Genomic DNA, 19,338 nt, shown 5'->3' on the forward strand with positions numbered 1-19,338 from the left:
TGCGCTATCAAAGTGGGGCAGGCATTAGGCTTGCTGACTAGGCCACTCGGGGCTGGAGCTGAGCTGACTCCAAGGAGCCTCTAATTTACCAATGAAGAAATGAACTGTCAGAGACATTCCCATCTTCTCTACTAATATCACCTGAGAGGCACAACTGGCCTTGTGAAAAAGGAAAGATCCAGAGGGAAAGAGAATTTGAGTCAGGCATCTGTGAGGACTTTGTTACCCCAGCTAGATAAGAGTGCGACTGCGGCCACCATCGCTAGCCTCATCCTGGGTGGGATATTCAGGACCGTATGCCCCTGGTCACAGCAGTGAACCTGAAGCAGTTCTTTGCCATGCAGCTAGGGAGAAGGAGAGTGGGGGCAGGAGGCATAAGAGACAGTGACAAAGATAACTGACAGCAGGTTCTAGGATCTTCTGGGGAGCTTTCCTACCCAGTATCCAAACTACAGCAGATGGGCATGAGGAACGTGGAATGGTGTTCTCTTGGGTCCTCTCAATCCTGGCAGCAGGGACCTCCTGACTCCATGTGTGTGTGTGTGTGGTGTGATGATGATTTAGGTGAGAAGGAGGTCTGATGCCACCAGACTTGAGGAGAGCCCCAGAAGGAAGACTAAATAATCTGGGATTCCCCAAGTGCCTAAAGGAAAAGGAAGAGGAGCCTGTGATGTTAAGTGACCCATCCTACTTTTCCCTCTGAAAGGGGTGATGGGATGTTCTGCTTCAGTGACTTCTTTCAGTCACCGCTGTCTCTTTAAGCTAGCTGTTTTGGGGGCTGGAAAGTGCCTGAGACATGGCAGAGGCCTCCTGAAAGAAGCTGCCATTCTCCAGTGAAAAAGTGTTTTTCTCCCAAAGGGAAACATCTGTGGTCTCCACAGCCCAGCAGACTGGCCGATCTCTAGCTGAGGGCTGGACTGTTGCAGCCATCCCCGAAGCCTGGACCTGAGCGTTCTCAAGGACAGAGATGGGTTTGGGTACATATGCCCCAGGGTGGCCGACACTGCCTTGGCCAAATTTTCAGAGAAGAGACCTCTTGCTTTCACCCTCTCTCTCTCTCCTCACCTGCTGCTGCGTTTTGCCCTTGCTCTCGCATAGTAAGCTTCATAAGATTTCGGTTTCAGCTCCAGGGACTTAGTAGCAAATTCCTCCGCCATTCCAAAATCCTGTCATTACAATAGGTGTGCAAATGAGTCATTGATGACATAAAAAATAGACAACTTGGGAATAAAACAAATTATTTGTACATTTTTTTTTTTGACATTTATGGATGGAACACCTGGGACGCTAGGTGGGCCTGACATGGCTCTAGCCGCGGGGCCTGTGGGCTGAAAGTTCCTTTTGCTTTTGCCCTGTGTAGCCCTGCGACTTTTCACTGGTCCTTATCTGCCCGGAATATTAAAGTAGTTTTAATTTTCCCTCCTTTTGCCTTTCTAATGAAGTTCTCAGCCTGGAAGCCAAACGCCAACCCTTTCCAGTGAAGCTCCTGAAGTTATCCACACATGTAGGAGGCAAACACACCCATGTCCACACCTCGTATGGACCCTCGTCTGAGCCCCACACCTTCGTGCTACACGCACTGCACTTTGGCTTTCTAGGGGACAAGTGAGAAGGTGTCCTGTGAAGTCCGGGAGGATGACATCTGTAAAGGAAAACTAGAGGGAGAGGGGGTGTCAGACAGGCGTGGGTTCAATTCTCTGACTGGCTTCGTAACTCCTGGGCGTATTGTGTATTTTCTTGTCTATACCTACTCCAGAGGCAGGATCAAGTGTGATACAGCATTTAAAAGCATTGCACAGTTCCTGGCACATAGTAGGTGCTCATTAATTATCACTTTCTATTTCACTGAGGCTTCTCTGCTCTGTTCCTTTTCTTAACCGGTTCCTTACTTAGGAAACACTTAAAAACAAAACAAGAGAAGGCCCCAGCTGTGACTTAGGTCTGTGCTATCCCTGGAGGAAGATGTTCACAGGATGCTATCCTTACTTTGGGACCTTGGGAACAGAGACCATGGGGTGGGGAACAATGCTGATTAGGCAGAGTCTATGGTTTTTAGTATTCCCTTAAACACTAAGCTAAATGGGAAGGTTTTCCCCTTCTTTTAGTGTCAGAGCCACAGTACAGCATGTACTGGTAGCCTCTGGTTACAGTCATGATTCCTAAGGCAGAAAACAAGGCCTTGGGCAGAACAAAGGCCCTGGGGCATAGGTAAAAAAAATTTACAAAGTTGATGGGAAATCCTCTACCTAAGAAGACAGACGTCTGGTGCTGGGTGCAGTGTTGGCCCAGGAGGTGATTATTAGCCGCTTCTGAAGAAATGTGGAGCTAGAAAGAATTTCATCTTCTATGGGTCACCTTCTGTCCCTGCTCTGCTTCCAGCCTTACCCTTTTATTTGTTGTTTTGGGACCATCGTTGTTCCTGAGAATATGAGGGTATTTTTAAAAAGTCTGTTATTTGGTAGGGGAAAGAGAGCAGTGGGTTGGCAGCAACTTCTGAGCTGTGCCTCGTCCTCACCAGCGGGTGCCAGGGGAGGCCTTGGTCCTGTTCCTTCCATTTTACGGGAGACCCCATGGGCATGAGAACCTCACTGTCTCCCAAGACTACCACCCTCTCCCTTCCCCAGGGGGCCCCACGTCCCCACTTCCCTCAGCACCCTGGGACAACTCTGCCTGAGGGCTATGGATGTGTTCTCTGAGACAGTCAGGTTTATCTCGGGCTCCTTCCAATGTCAGGGTTTAGGGTCTGGATTGGATAATCTAAAGGCACACAAATCATCTTTCTGGAAGACCTTTGGCCATGAGGTTTAAATCTTGTTTCTTTCCAGCTGAGTTTTTAATTGATCAACACATCTGTTTGGCTTGGATTATTTTTATCTCCTGAAGAACTATGAGACCTCAGGCTGGTGGATGTCAGAGACTCCTGACACAATCTTAGCTATTTCCAAAATATGAGTGCGGGTTCTTGGCTTGGAGTGTCTTTATGTGAAGGGGCAGGGGCTGAAGGCATCTGAGATGGGTCTGTAAGGCAGGCAGTAAGGACCGAGGCCTACCAGGGAGATGATAAAAGGTCCAGGGGGAGTTCTGAGATTTCCTCTAGGCAAGAAGGGACATGGTGTGCTGGGATACAAAGATGAGGAAAGAGGCAAAAAGTTCAAGAATAGCCTCAGAAATTAACCTTCAAGACCATGGTCCCCAACCCTCTTCTTAGCCCTTCTTCAAATGACAAGAGAATATACTGAAAGTAGTGACTAAACTCCTATCTAATTGCAACTGGAATTCTAGTGGCCACTGCTCTCACATTTTCCCGAAGACCAGAACACTGATTTGGTGGTATGGGGGTGGGGAAGATGGTATTCTCATCATTTTCAGTGAAATTATGAACATTCAGAAAGCTGCAAAGTACTCGCAGCATTGACTTCTTTACAGTTTGAGATACAGATTGTACTTAGACTCAGATTTCTTTCAAATTGCAAATGTCAGTGCTCTGTGAAGGACAACCAAGTTCCAAATGGGGCAGAGGAGGATTTTGGGGGCCTGGTAAAAGCTAGTGAGTGACGTGGGCTATCAGCTTCCAGGACTGCAAAAAGGAGTTGGGGTGACAGGGACTTACATTCATTTTCCTGCGACACCGAGACAGGTTGAGGAGGAGAGACACCTTTAGTTCCCGGAAAGTTTTCAAGTCCTCACCAAACCCTTCTCTAGGGAACTTCTTCAGGGCGTACTGGTAGCGCTGGGCAGCTTCCTTTACTTTACCTTTCTGATGGGAGCACAAGATGGTGAAACACACAGTTGGTCTGCTGAACAGCTGAGGAAGTGTGGTCCCCACTCCCTTCCTCTTCTCAGCAGCTGTTACTAAGGGCTAACCCTCCCAAACACCGGCCTAGAGAGGAGTTCTGGCCCTGATGATGAGAGCAGAAGGGTCTAGTCTTTTCTAAAGAAAACTCACCTGGCAGGAAAGGCAAGATTGAGGCAATACCCAAGATACAAGCCAGGGAGACAAAGCCTTGGCAAATGGAAGGCCCTGGACCCTGGCTTCCTAACCAGATTCCAAAGAGGCTGACCATGCTCATTTCAAAGCTCCTTTTGCTTGAACTGATCTATCTATGACACATATGACTTCCTAGTCCCATGTACTCCTAAATTACTATTCCTTCATTTCTGGCTTGTGCTTGTCTGGAGAACTCTTTTGCTGGTCTGACACTCTACCTGGCCAGCCCTCTAGAAGTCATTGTCTTCCTCATGAAGGATGTGGGAGCTAAAGCAGTCTAGCGGATGCTTCCCTAATCTCATTGCATAAAATACTGATCAGCGTTCCCCATTTTTGGAAAAGACATGGAGTAGGATGGCAGTAGAAAAGTGAAGTTTAGAGTCTGGGATTCCATCTGATATTGTAGGAGGGATTATCCAAGATGTACAGCTATGACCAATTTAGACATCTGGCCACAGTGGCCAACTTTTCTTCCACTTTGTATCTGAAAAGCTATAAGCTGAGCCCAGAAAGATGCAGGCAGCATCTCCCACCCCTTTAGCTGATCTTTATCCACTTTGTTCCTTCTCTATAGTTACAGCTCCCCAGGGATCCCAGTCTTTTATTTTTCCCTTAGCACCATTCACTAAGGAGAGATTTGGAGTCTTTGAATGTAGAATTCTGAGGGGAACAATAATGGCACTGCATATTTTCATTACAAGAACTCCTTGCCTTAGAATACCAGAAGTTATGCTATAAGCAGGGCATAACCTGAGAGCAATGCCATTGTGAAGTCCATAAATATGACATCTAGAGTCATGAGGACCTTCTTTGAAGCCATGTAGAATCAAGGTTGGGCCAGGGCTCAAGCTTCCTGAAAGCCCACGAGTCCTAGATTACCAAGACTCACTCAAACGGTACTTAGAAGACAGAATTCTGCTCTTAGGAACTTGTACACTCCTGACACAGGTGAGAATAATATGCTTCACCACTGTTCTTCATCTTTTAGGCCTGGGGATGTGTCAGTGATGCCTGCTGCCAAAAACTGGGTTGGATTTGTATGCAACTTCAGGAGAGGATAATCCAGCTGATCTCGACACAGTGCAATGGCTTTGACATGGAACAGACCAAGGGAGTTTATTTGTGTTCAGGGTATGGAGACTTCAGCTTGAACTGTGAGTACAAAAAGACTCCACATTTTTTGTTGTTGTCATTCAGTGCATGATTTCAAACATATCTTCTAATTGTTATTTGTCTTGGTTTCCTTTTCTTACTCAAGGATGCTGATAAGCTATTGTTACGATATACTTTGTAATCTACGTATATATTATGACGTATGAAAGTTAAGATCAACATACTGGAAATAGCTATACTATGTAATTTTATTTTTACTTGTCCCATGAATCTCCAAATCCTACCTAGCAGATTCCATGTAAAAATCTACATAACCACCGGTTAGTGACCAGGGAAAACTAGGGCCTTAGGTCGATCAGCTACAGGCGAGTGTAGGCTACTCTTGCTCTCTTGGTAAGGCAGAACCCCAGGATCCCCAACACATTAGCCCATCGCTGAGGAATAGTTTTCTCCCTTTGCCTCTACAACCAAGGGTGAGAATTATCAAGACTTTGGAAGATTCTACACGTAGGAAACAGTGAATGGCTGTTCTGAAGAAACTGTGTCCCTCCCTCCCCTCACCTTATAAAACATGTCCCCCTCTTCCATCAGCTTGCTCAACAGGATGATCATGATGTCTGGCTTGGAGGTGGCCATCGCCCATGTGGCTGGACCTGTAGTGTACAGGATGCATGATGGGTAAAAAACTCATACAATGTAAGGGTGGTAGGAAGCTAGGTGAAAAAAATACCCTGGGGGAATTTCTGCTGAGAGAACAACTTGCTCCACAATCGTGACCTCATCTTTTAGACCTGGGAGTATGTTAGTGACTCCCACTGCTAAGAAGCTGTGTTGGATTTGTATTCACCTTAAAATAAGAATATTGGAACCATGTGAGCCTGCCCCACGTGAGGGCTGCAAAGCCTGCATGCTGCATGTGGGCAGGCAATGGCTTAGTTTGGAATTATGTTAAATAAGGAAATTGGGAGAAAGGATTTATATTAAGTATTACTGCAGGATTTGAAAAGTTCAAAGAGGGTAATTTATTTTGGGTTTGGGACTCAAAACCCCCAGATGTTTAGCCACTTAACTTTAAAATATGTACTTTGCAGAAGGGAAACCACTAATAGTTCTAAAGGTTCCCTTAGATGGTAAGTACCAGCTAGGACTCCCTGAGATTCACTTTGAAGCAGGAGCACAGTTCGAATGTCAATCAGACATGAAACAAACCAACATTACTGAGGATGACTTTACCCACAAAAAGAAAGAAAAGGTTAAATTGATTAGTTTACAAATGCCTGAATTATTTACAAACTATGCTTTTCAAGGTTAGTTATCAAAAGTTCAAGTTATTCTCTACAACAGTCATTAAAAAAAATCTTCTTTTAAGGTGAAGTAAATTAAAAGATTAGAGGTGTAGGGAACTCATGCAGGCTAAACCAAAGAGGAGAAGGCAAAGCTGACCAAGCCATCAGACCACGCCTGATGCTGACAGCGGTGAAATATACCTCGTGGGCGACTCGGTAACGTCTGACAACCTTCAAAGAAAGGAGAAAACAAAAAGTTGTAGGAGAGGAAAAAAAAAAAATGGATGAAGGTGAAAAAAAAAAAAGAAGGAAAAAGCAGCAGTGAGAGGCAGGCAGCACAAAGCCAGCATATCAGCCAACCCTCATCTACAGGTCTGTGGGCTCGGGGAGCAGCTGGGACAGCGGCAGCAGGGACTTGAGTCTGAAGCACATTCAGAGCAAGGGAAAGCAAAGGCTCACGCAGTGCAGAGATCCAGGATGCTGACAGGGTGGGGCTGGAACAGAGGCAGTGCTGAGAGGTGCTTAAGGCCAGAGCAGCCTCCTGGCTAAGGCTACAAGGGACATGGTAGAGAACCATGTGGTTCAGGACACAGGGGACTGCAGACCATGGCTTGGATGGTGCTTTCTCTGGGCTAAGAGCCTCTCTGTTCACTTGGACAATAATTGGGCCAGGGAGGAGGGGGAACTATATACGCTCACACCAAATACCCAGGGCAGCCAGACCACTGGACCAGTCTGGCCCCTGGGCACAGATGGCCAACACCCTCTTCCCTTCTCCTACCTATCTTGGCTCCTTTCTTCAGAAGAGTGACAACCACAGAGGTGTTCCGGCACCCCACGGCCCTATCCAAAGGGCGCATTCCACTGTAGTCAACATGCTCGATCATGGCCCCATGATCTACCAGGAACTGGACCTAGGACACGGATCAAGCAGAGCAGTTAGGACAGGCATGGCTCAGCACTGTTCCACCAAGGGCTCTGGCTGCTGCCTGCCCTTCGACTGCTGGCCTGAACCAGGCTATGGAGCCATGATATTTCAGGCCTTAGCTACATTCTTGATCTTCAGTAGCAATTTGAATGTTCCTGTTCTCTGGCAGGTATAGATCTGAGCGCTCTGTATCAGGAATCATCAGTACCGCACTCCACTTTAGACCCCAGCTAGTATGGATGGAGAACAGCCCCTCTCCCTACTCTCCCGAGGCTTGTTTAAAGGAACTCACCACCTCAGCATCACCATAGAAAGCTGCCAGATCCAGTGGGGTACGGCCATTCTTGTCAGCATGGTCTGTGGCAGCTCCGTTATCCACCAGAGAACGTACTACTGAGAGATGGCCCTTCAAACAAGCCCAGCTGAGGGCTGTCAATCCTTCTTTGTCCATGAGAGCAATGGAGGCACCTGCAAAGGCAAGTGATAGCACGGGGCTGAGGAGACACGGAAACGCACAGCAGGCAGGGAAGTGTGTTGAAGGGGCATGCTCCACCAAATGACACCGCTTGCTTCTGGACTACTTCCATGTTAAGACTGATCCTGGTATGCCAATTATGTCTCAATAAAACTGTTAAAAGTTCATCCTACAAGCTTTCACTAACACAGATTCCAGTTGTTTCATTGGGTATTCAAGGTCATCCACAATCTATTCCCAATTACTCTCTATAATTAAGTTTTATTATTCCCCTGTGAGAATCCTCTACTTCAGCCAAATGGATGTGCTCACTGCCTCTCGAGGCTCCCAGAAATCCTCCTGCATCCTCACTCTCGGTCACGTTGCTCCCTATGTGGAAGAGCTCTTCTTCTCCCAAGACTTGCATCACTTCTTCCCATCCTCCAGGAACTATCTCCATCCTCCTGCCTCTAAGAAGCTTCTCATGGTTCACTGTTACCTCATCTTAAATATGCTTAACGTAAGTCAACTTACTCCATTATTTATCTATTCTTATGTATCCTATTTGCAGGTAATAAATTCTCAATGAGCATTTTCTTCTTTTTTACTTTTTTTTTTTTTTTGCACTCTTGCTCTGTTGCCCAGGCTGGAGTGCAGTGGCCCGATCTCGGCTCACTGCAACCTCCACCACCTGGGTTCGATCCATCCTCCTGCTTCAGCCTCCAAAGTAGCATGCAGCACCAGCTCTGGCTAATTTTTATATTTTTAGTAGAGACGGGGTTTCACCATGTTTGCCAGGCTAGTCTTGAACTCCTGACCTCAAGTGATCCGCCTGCCTCAGCCTCACTACACTGGAGCTCAGTGAATGACTTCTGAACTGAGCAGAAGCTTTCCATTGATAATGGTGCTAACTCCTTGAGACAGTCTCCTCAAATAGGAGCCCAGGACATGTTTGTCACTGATCACAGTGCCAGGCCATTTCTCCCTCCACAGGTGGGGGAAATAAACACGGGAGAGGACACTGAGCTCAGGCCACAAAAGAAATCTAGAGTTTAATAAAGTTAAATTCATAGAATCACAGAGTAAAATGGTGGTTACCAGAAACTAGGAGATGAGAGGGGACTGGGGAGATGTTGGTCAAAGACACAAAATTCACTTAGAAGAAATAAGTTCAAGAGATCTACTGTATTAGTTACTAACTAGTACACTAAATCTACTCTATAGTTCTTAACTATAGTCAGAGTGATAGTTATTAATAATATACAACTGAAAATTGCTATGAAAGTACAATTTAAGCATTTTCACCAGAAGAAAAATGGGTAAGTGTGTGAGGTAATGCACACGTAAAGTAGCTTGGCTTAACCATTCCACAGTGTATATGTATGCAGCTTTGAGTATCCCTAATCTGAAAATCTAAAATCAGAAACACTCCGCAATCTGAACCTTTTTGAGCGCCAACTCAAAGGAAATACACATTGCAGCATTTTGGATTTCACATTTTTGGATTAGTAATGTTCAACCAGTAAGTATAATGCAAATAGTCAAAATGCAAAAAATAAAATCCCAAATCTGAAACGCTTCTGAAACAGAACATACAACCAGGTATTTCAGATAAGGGATACACAACCTGTATAAACCATAAATATTGTTCAGCATAAATATCGTTCCTTGTCTATGTTTAGACATGTTTAGCTACACAGATACCACACTGTGTTACAAGTGTTTACAGTAACTCAGTGCAGTAATAGGCTATACAGGTTTGCAGCCTAGGAGCAACAGGCTGTATATTATGCAGCCTAGGTGTGTAATAGGCTATACCATCTAGGTTTGTGTAAGTGCATTCTGTGATGTTTACAAATGACAAAATCACCTAAGGACACATTTCTTAGAATGCATTTCTCTGAACATATCCCTATGATTAAGCAACACATAACTGCATATACAATTTTTACTTGTCAATTAAGTATTTGGCTGCATGGAGTGACTTTCTATAATCCCAGCACTTTGGGAGGCTGAGGTGGGGAGGATTGCTTGAGGCCAGAAATCTGAGATCAGCCTGAGCAACATGGTAAGACTCTGTCTCTACAAAACTAAAAAATTAGCCAGTTGTGGTGGTGTGAGCCTGTAGTCTTAGCTACTAGGAAGGCTGAGATAGGAGGATCGCTTGAGCCCAGGAGTTCCAGGCTTTGGTGAGCTATGACCAGGCCACTGAACTCCAGCCTGGGTGATGGACTGAGACCTTGCCTCTAAAAAAAAAAAGACAAAAACAAAAAACAAATACAACAAACAAGAAATTCAGAGTTTAAACTCCTCAGTCTTATTCAGTAACTCCACCTTCCTTTTTACATTCTCCACGCACTCCTTCATATTGTGCATGTTTCCTTTCAACGTTTCTATTCTCACTTGAAAGAATCACGCACACCTGACATGCTGCTTTGTAATCAGTCTAAAATCCAATATACGTTTGGTCAAGGCCCAGACTGTAAGGCCTTCGATGACAAGGAGCCTATTATTTATTTGCTAGTTTTGAAGAGTACCTAACTCTTTTCACACAGTAGGCATGCCGTATTTAACTACATCAGAGATCAACTTACTGCACCAGGACACTTAGCTGCCCCCTCAGCTGGACAGGATTCAGATGTCAGCTCAAGCTTAGGACCTGCCACAGCAGGCTCAGGGTTTACTCAGCAGTCATCTAGCCTACCACATTTGCATTCCTGGAAGTCAGTAGAGTTTGTGGTTTCCCACAGCAGGATGAAAAGCTGGAAGGGACCATACCTTAATCCTGATGAGAGCCATTTAGGTAAGGGTACAGTTTGCAATTAAAACATTGACTCTAATGTGGAATAAATTTAAATATGGAAGAGAATCCAAGGAGTTTTTTTCAGATGCAACATCTATAAATTCCCTGGACAAAGTCTCCAATGGTGGAAAGAAGTAGGATAAGAAAGTTCTGGATGTATATTAAAGAAACTGATTTTTCCAAAGATAAGAAAAGGAGTTACATATGAAACAAATCCATAATATGTTAAATACTTCCAAAATCCAATTTGCAATCTTCCTCTTTTCTCTCATGCAGTTAATGAAATCACAATTCTCCCAAACATCCATCTTACAACTCTGGAGTTATCTTTAACTCTTCTATCCTTACTTCCTACATCTACTCAGGCTTCATATCCAAAACACCTCTTGCACATAGCCCTTCTGTTCTATTCTGAAAGCTACTGTCCTTGGGTTAGGACCTCTTTATGGCTCATCTGTTTCATTACAATGGCTTCCTAACTGATCTCCTGGCTCCTTTATCAAATCTACTGCTCACATACTGCCAGAGTGATTGTTTTTAAAGCATGCTCTGGCATCAATTCCTTATTTAAAAAATTTTAAAGCCTCCCCAGATTCTTTTAGAATTAAGTCCAGATTCTTTTAACATGGTCCTTTTTCATTTCTTTCCATATACCTTTGCAATTTTACTTTCTGTAGTACTCTTACACTTTACTAGACAGCTCGCATATTTCGCCAAACCTGTTACTCCTCTTTGGCCTTTCATCTATGTTACATCCTCTCCCTAAATCTAGGACATTTTTCCTATTCAAATTTCAAAGCCTGTCCTAGTCTAACTCAAAGTACCCCTTTATCAGAGCACTCGGGATTCTCTGCTTTTTAAGGTATTTATCTTTATCTCTTCCTTGCCACATTGTAGACCCTTTGAGGGCACAGATTATAGTGCATTAATTAAAATCAGAACTACTCATAGTTCCTAGTATAGGAACTATTTGTGCTAATGACATAGACTAAATAAATCTTTGTTGAATTCATTATTTAGTGAAAGCCTCTCATTTAAGTGCAGAAAAAAATGAAACAGTCCAAAGAAGAAAATCTCTCCATTGGTGAATGAAAAAAATACCTGGAATCTGTGGCCACGGAGCCTCTACTGGCACATGACAGGTACTTTGCAGCTATCTATCTAAAGGTTATCAGTGGCTCAAGAGGTCCTGCCTCTTTCAGTGGACTTGGTTTGTTCTGGAGTATTCACTCCTGACACAGCTTATCTTGAGAATCTAGGCAATCCTTCCTCCTTCCTGCCTTCCCCAGTAGAAATGAAGATAAATATCATGAAGGCAAATTTCTTTGGTAGCTTATATGGGGGAACCAAGAGCCACTTCACAACCTGTAAGAGTAACTCTCTGATTCTGACCCAGCCTTGAGTCTGAGGAAACAAATCTTACTTGACGGATCCAGCATAAGTCTCTGACTGAGCTGTAGTTTGAAATCTTAGAAGAAACCTAATTTCTTTCTAATTAAACTACCCTCAGGTGCTGTGGCCTAGGCATCATTGTTCAGGAGGTTGGTTTCCTTGAAGGAAAGTACATGTGCTTGTGGATATAATTACAGATGTTTGGGTCCAATTTACTAATAGTGGAGGCTAACTGGAATGACTGCCTCTGTCTCTTGCTTCATGCAAATGCTCAAGCTCCACTAGATGGCACTGCAGAGTCACCAGTGACGAGCTTTTTCTACTACAGAGGTCCACCATCAGCAGCCACCGTTAGGCACAGGTCACAGCAAGCAACGGGAGCCTGATGTGCTTTACAATGGTGGTGTGACCACTGTCTCCTTTAACTTATTTCCCATTCACCAGGAATTTGTGGATGTTGGTAACTGTCAAAGGGAATTTATTATAACAGGGTAATAATCTTGATTCCCCAAATAGGATTCCACAGTCAGCAGGGGTCTTCACTGCAATTTGCCACCTTTGAATTCAAGAAAAATATTAGTTGTGCAGGCTTACAAAAGAATTGATAAAGTTAAAGTCAAAACACAATCCCTGGAAGATGAACACTTATTGAGTATATATTTTTTAAAAATCAAAATTTGGAGACTACTGATCTGAATGAGAATTTACAATATGTTAATTTCATTTAAATTCCTCAAGTCATAAAGAAATAGTGTCAGAGTTAGAAGCGTTCCACTGAATACAAGATGGGAGGAGATAGCATTTCATTTTCCAACCAACTGGATTAATATCTGTTCTTCGTATCTACTGGGAACCATTGCTGGAAATCATGAGTTCACCAGGTAATTACGGGCACTAGCCAGCCAGCTTTAGCATCCCAAGACTAACCTTGTGCAAGTAGGAAGTCCACAGTTCCTAGATGGCCTTCGGAGGCAGCCATCATCAGGGGAGTGCGGCCCTGCTTGTCTGCCATGTTGACATCAGCTCCATGGGTGAGTAAAAGATCAACAATCTGCAAGTGCAGAGAAACAGGAACCAATTACCCAAAGAAGAGCTGCTGAGAAGACATGTGCACAATATCTCTTACTCTGTACGAATTCCTACTGCTGTATAAGTCACCTCTATATGTATCTTTCCACTGTAAGAACCCCGTATAAGTACCTGTATAGTCCTAGTACCATGTGATTTAATATCTAACTCTCTTAGGGACAGCCAAATGAGAAGGATTCAACTCTGAATACCTTGACTCAGCCACCATGTAAAAAAAGAAATTAACAAAGGTCAAGATGTAGATTAAACAATTTCATGGTGGAAATTCTAACATAAATCACTCCTTTATTGCCCTCTAGTGGTTGCAAATCTGCCTGCAGTTAATACTTCCAACTGAACAGAACATAGTAAAGTGTCTCTGGTAACTCTTTAGGGCTGTTTGGCTTCTACAGCCTTTTTTCTATTCAAATACTTCTGAAGATTATTATCAGTGTGCTTTCTTTTCCATCCCAAGTGTATAAATTAACATTTATCCAGAATCCAAACATCTAAAAGGACTGTATCACTAGAATTTGCATTCACTGCATTTTCTTTCAGTAAGTCTCAGATACTTGCAAGTAAGTGACTAGCAGAAGTCTGCTGAGAAATGAACCTTCCAAGGAGTCTTTGGATACTGTAAAATGTGAGAAGGAGATCACTCTGTTATCTGGACAAAAGTAGTTAGTCCTTCTATACAATCTATATCAAGTGATGGTTTTGAATGTTAACTGTCACATGCTCAATTAACCAGAATATTCATAACAAAGGTCCAAGTCTCCAAACTGATCACTGCTGAGTAACCCAAACTTTACTTGTGATCATTCTGCTCTCTGCATCAGAAGTCCTGACTTAGAACTCAGTCCTGCCTGAGGGACTGGTACTGGCCACCTGCTTACCTGCCAGTGGCCCTGGCGCACAGTGCTGAATAGCGGCACTGCCCCTCGGCGGTTTGGCTGGGCCACTGCTGCCCCTTGTTCCAAGAGCAGACGGCACACCTCCAGTTTGCCCCTTCCGGCTGCAGCTGTTAGGGCTAAGGGCAGAGAACAAAGACTGAGGAGAGGTGCTTCTTTGTCCTCTGTAGTGCTCAGTGTTAAACGTGACATATCCCTGTGTTTCATTAATGTATTGCTACTTCTAAGAATAACGATTTTTGCCACCTTTTCCATAAACAAAAGTTCTAAAGAAAAATAATAAGGACACATTTAAATTGCCTCACAATATTTGGGGACAATTATAATCTATTGAAAAATCACCTTTAATCAAACTCACTTGGTTTCATTTTCCCTAACCAGACTGTCTGCTCTGCTTAGGTGTACCTTTCGTTTGGTACCTCTTCCTAGCTACAAACTTTCTGTGTGGGTGGAATCTAAAGACAAGAGTCTTTGCAGAGATAAAGAATTTTTTTTTTTTTTTAAGAATTAGCTGGGAACTACCTCCAGCCAAGCTCTACTCTTGGGCTCTTGAGCCTAGAGAATCAACGTTAGGAATTGCAGCCCAAGGTCTTGGGCCAGTTTTCATTCTTTTTCTTCATGAGTTGATACAGAAGTTTCTGACACATTTGCAACACTTTTTTTTAAATATAAGGTTTAGAATTATTCAAGGTAGCAGTCTTAAAGATGGGAGAAGAGGTATGACAAATACTTATTTTCTTCAGAATATAAAATAATGAAGTCACAGGTAAAAATAGCTACAGTGAGTTTAAGAGACACATCAGGAAAAACACAGACACATTCTTATTCTTGTGCCACTGTCCACTGACAATATTATCTCTGATACAAAGGAGATTTTATGAACGCCTGTTGTGTCCTCAGAGTATCATTTCAACAGCAGAAAGAGGAATTTAGAGAAACGAAGTCTGTCTTTTAACAAATAAGTATTTGTTTCATTTAACTGTGGGATCTCAGGTGTATAGGTCTATAGTTTAAAAAAAAATGCGGGTAAGGAGGATGGAAAACACCGTTAGAAAATGTATGAGTTATACTTCATTTTAAAGAAAGAGTATAAAGATTTTTTTTTCCAAATTAACTTAAAAATTGATGTAGTGGTTAGCAGATCCTCCTTTTATTATAGCCTCCTACTCCAATAATAAATCAGAAAATGATAATAGTTAGCAGGCACAGATACTGCAGTTTGCAAACATTAAAATCGATTCAGAGAAGCAAATAAAATTTACATCAAATGGACACTTGCATTCTTTTCCACTTAAATGCAGATTATGGCATTTTATCTTTGGATATGGCCAAATTTATCCATTACTGAGTCATATGCAAAATCAAAACTACCTGTAATTTCTACAAAGATAAACCTTTAAGTAATACTTTAGAAGATATCTGCACTCTTAAACCAGTTCTATATATGGCTTGTCTTATGTGTATTTTCAATTTTATTTTGGAACTCTTGACATTGGCATTTCTGTCCAGTTCCTTACAGGAGGGCAGTGGCTTGGTCCCATCTGAGGTGAGGGTCCTTTCCAAGCCCTGAGTGGATGAGTTCAGGTGTTAATGGCTATAATTATTTGCTGGACAAATAAGTTTTATCTCTTGTTTTTTAAATGTAAATAATGTTCCCTGTTTTTCAAGTTCGTATTTCTAATAGGTAAGAAAACAAATTGTTAGTTTTGTATATGGGTCAAAACGTAAGAGCAGTTTAAAGAATTTGACTGGATAGACACTTATTAGGAACCATAAGAATTATCTTGGTGCCTAAAACAAGCCATTTGGAAAATTTCTAACCCACGTTCTGAACCCATTTAAAGCAGCTACTAGGCGGCTAAGGTTGCAGCAAACATCTCTATGTGAGGTGGCCAGATACATTATTTTTCACGAAAGAACTTAACAGCAGCCTAGAGAAAATACAGACAGTATTTCAGAATCAAGCCTCTCACTAATGATGCTAGTTCACAAAACGCGTCTGAATATTCACAACCACTGCCCATCTGGAAAGCCACACTGTCCACTCTGACAATTCCACTGCTCTGGCTGCCCCATTTCTCCCTACTGGATAACATTTATATGAGAGGGAATGTTCCACCTGGCCTTTTTCTTTGTTGTGTTATCTCCGTTGTTTAGGTTATGATGTCATTTGGCAGCAACCTTCAGTTGATAGCTGGACATGGTTATTAGCACAGCTGGCCAGTTTCATTTCAGAACAACACAACTGTGTAGAACGGAATCTGGGCTTTTCAAAATCCAAGAGCAAAGAGCTGTATAGTTGGATTCTCTATGAGATTTATCAAAAACTGTTAAAACTTTCTAAAAGAAAGGAGATTAAGGTAACGCCAATTCTCTAAAACACCAAACTGCAGAGCAGTTAGGAGCCAACTTTCTTCCTAAAAGAGCAGTAACAGAATTTGTTCCCTAGCTTGTCAGCATCTGATGAGATAATCTGACAGAAATGGTCTTTTTTGAAAGGGAAACATCTAAAGAGTTGGAAGAGGCAGACAGGATGTAGCTCAGGGCTGGGGAAACAGTCAGAGTCTGCTTGGATGGGATGCCGACACTAAAGAGAATGCAGAGACCCAAATGACTCTTTCATCTACTTTCAACCTTGGAAGAGCCCAGCACAGACAGGTCATGTAAGATCAAGGGGTAGGGGGAGGAGGGGAAGTGGCTGGGGAGAAATAAACTGATCACTGATATCCAAAATAACACTAATAAAACATTTCTTGAGCTATTTGTCAGGCACTGTCTCTGCTCTCAAGGAACTCATGGTTAAGGACACAAATACCTTAATATACAGTGTGACAAGCACAATGGAGACACATCCTTGGTATGAGGGAAGGCACAGAGGGAGAAGTGTCTAAGATGGCCTCCAGTAGAGATGACAATGTGAACTAGATGCTGAAAGATGAACAGGAGATTTATAGGCATGGAAGGTGGGGGATGGACGTGACAGGCAAAGGGAGAGCATGAATAAAGGCACTGAGGGGGAAAACAACATGTTTAGTTATTGGAATTACTGGAGAAGACAGTATATGAGGCTGGATCATTACTGGTCTTTTTATGCTACATTAAAGGACTTAATTCTACAAGTAGTAAATGAAGGTCAGTGACACAGACAGACTGTGGCTTAAAAAGATCACTGGCTGAAGTCTGAGAGATGTATCACAAAAGGGTGAGGCTAGAGGCAGAAGCTCAATTAGGAGGTAGTTGCAATAATCTAGGCAAAAGACGATGAGGGCAGGAATTAAAGGAATCTAGTAAGTTTTGTAAACTCTGGTTTCTTTTTAGGGCCATGTATTTCCAGGGTTGGCCTCCAGAGTCGCTAGAAGCTCTCAGTGCTGGTCCTGGTCTGTGCCCACAACACAAGGGAGAGGTTGGTGTGGTGAACAATCTTGTCACCTTGTTTGCTTTTCTTCTGTGTTGTTCTATAAGAAGTCTGTGAAAACACTATGGGATGGGAGGGGGTGGAATCAGCAGATGGTGGAAACTGGATGTAAGATGACATCTGGAAGGATAAAGAGGCTGCAAAAGGAGGATGAAAGCAACCAGGATGCTTTAGTGATCTGCCTTTAGAAAATCTGATATGTAAAAATCACATCCCAATTAACATTTCATTGTATACTAGGATGTATTTCACAGATTCTAAGATTCACTTTCTCCCTCTACATTTTAACATCTCTGAAATTGGGATGCATCTTACAAATGATGTGATAATAAAGAATTGTGTCAGTTTAGTTGGCAGAAGTTGTTTTTGTGGTGGCACACAAAATAATGGATGTATGGTTTCTTAAAGTTAATGGTGTCTTAGATTTGATAGAGTAAGTGATACATATTCTAGGAAACATCATGACCATTGCGTTTTCCTTAGGTTAAAAATTGTCACTTAGGTCCTGGTTGCAGATATGAGCTCCCACCAACTAGCTTTGGGTTACAGACCGCCTTTATATGCAAAAATATGTCTAAGATTTTGTCATGGGAGGAAGCATCACAATTCAACAGGTCATTATTTAAATGATCACGTGTTGAAGTTAGAAAGGCACATGTATGTTTAATAAACATTACTGTAGATAGGAAAGTGAATCAAAGTCCATTCTACACTAGTGATGATGAGTTGGAGGGTCACTGTCACATAAGAAAGACATTATTTTCCAGAATTTTTTCTGAAATAATTTTTTATAGATACAGAAATTGTATTACAGCCGGGCATGATGGCTCATGCCTGTAATCCTGGCACTTTCAGAGGCCGAGGTAGGCAGATCACCTAAGGTCCAGGGTTTTGGACCAGACTGGCCAACATGGTGAAACCCCGTCTCTACTAAAAATACAAAAAAAAATTAGCTGGGCATGGTGGTGTACACCTGTAATTCCAAGAGGCTGAGGCAGGAGAATCACCTGAACCCAAGAGGCAGAGGTTGCAGTGAACCGAGATTGTGCCACTGCACTCTAGCCTGGGCGACAGAGTGAGACTCTTGCCTTTAAAAAAAAAAAAAAGATATTACAAATAAATTTCATCTTAACTCAACGTTTAAGCTTTTTATGTTTATAATAATTTTAATGATATTGCATATATACATAAGTCAAACACAACACATTTCTGATTATAAGCAAATTGACATAAAACTCGATTTTTTAAAAAATCGAGATATGGTATATAGGTACAAAATTCACTATAAAAATTTATTGTATACTTTAAGGTATGAAATATTTTAAGAATCCTGATGTCATAAAGTTTTATTCTAATAAGAAATTCATGTCAATAAAAATAAGTCCTCATTTAATTCATGCCGTTCTTCAAAGCTGTTAAGCATTTCTTTCAAGTATAGCATTAGAATGTGTTTGATAATCATCACTATTAGTCTTGTAATTTCTATTCATTATCACCACGGGGACATGACTCTTTTTGCTGCTGTCAGTGGTTACACAGCCATGCCCTTGGCAATAAGGGGTCTGCTGGAGATGTGGCAACAGTGTTGGGGAAGGCTGTGCTGACAAAAGCACACCAATGTGTCCCTCCTGCAGCTCTAGGTCCCACACATATGGGTACTCCAGAGTGGCTGATGTCCTGGCCAGTTCTTTCCCCTCAGCCTGTCCTCTGGCTTCCCTCAGGGTGGGGCTCCAGAGAGCAGCTGTTTCCAGCTGGACACTTTCCTTTAATCTGTCGTGGACTCTTAAGCTGCAGCTGCCAGGCATCTGCTCCCTTTGGATCTTACAAAAGGAGGGATTATTTGAGAAGCAAATTCCTGAGTTTCGGACCATTCCACATGATGTTAAAGAAGTCAGGAAACCAGTGTAAGATTTTGTCACGAGAAGAAATGCCACAATAAGTCTTTTTTTTTTTTTTTTTTTTTTTTCTTGATGTTTCTTT

At 42.5% G+C, this 19,338-nt stretch overlaps 2 protein-coding genes across 11 annotated transcripts in view; one reads left to right on the forward strand and one right to left on the reverse strand.

Annotated features, from left to right (window-relative positions):
* LOC108318278 (cytochrome b561) overlaps positions 1 to 17,707 on the forward strand; it is a 44,924-nt gene extending 27,217 nt beyond the window's left edge. The window contains exons 6-8 of one of the 3 annotated variants that reach the window (XR_001831093.1): positions 4,977 to 5,142; positions 17,262 to 17,346; positions 17,451 to 17,707. The gene's annotated coding sequence lies outside the window, so the exon portion shown is untranslated. Of the gene's footprint in view, positions 1 to 4,976; positions 5,143 to 7,484; positions 7,612 to 17,261 lie in introns of those variants that run through there. The other 2 variants (XR_001831090.1, XR_001831091.2) reach the window with 2 other exon arrangements.
* The window catches only part of TANC2 (tetratricopeptide repeat, ankyrin repeat and coiled-coil containing 2), a 437,594-nt gene that overhangs the window by 3,308 nt on the left and 414,948 nt on the right, over positions 1 to 19,338 (reverse strand). For 6 of the 8 annotated variants that reach the window (XM_017549226.2, XM_017549224.2, XM_017549223.2 and 3 more), the window contains 8 exons: positions 13,929 to 14,062; positions 12,892 to 13,015; positions 7,608 to 7,783; positions 7,169 to 7,301; positions 6,589 to 6,618; positions 5,663 to 5,754; positions 3,611 to 3,757; positions 1,066 to 1,166 (listed from right to left, as the gene is read on the reverse strand). In XM_017549226.2, the coding sequence (XP_017404715.1) occupies positions 1,066 to 1,166; positions 3,611 to 3,757; positions 5,663 to 5,754; positions 6,589 to 6,618; positions 7,169 to 7,301; positions 7,608 to 7,783; positions 12,892 to 13,015; positions 13,929 to 14,062 (937 nt within the window). The remainder of the gene's footprint in view (positions 1 to 1,065; positions 1,167 to 3,610; positions 3,758 to 5,662; positions 5,755 to 6,588; positions 6,619 to 7,168; positions 7,302 to 7,607; positions 7,784 to 12,891; positions 13,016 to 13,928; positions 14,063 to 19,338) is intronic. The other 2 variants (XM_017549227.2, XM_017549222.2) reach the window with 1 other exon arrangement.

Source organism: Cebus imitator, unplaced genomic scaffold, assembly GCF_001604975.1.
Source record: "Cebus imitator isolate Cc_AM_T3 unplaced genomic scaffold, Cebus_imitator-1.0 Scaffold217, whole genome shotgun sequence".
Lineage (NCBI taxonomy): Eukaryota > Metazoa > Chordata > Mammalia > Primates > Cebidae > Cebus > Cebus imitator.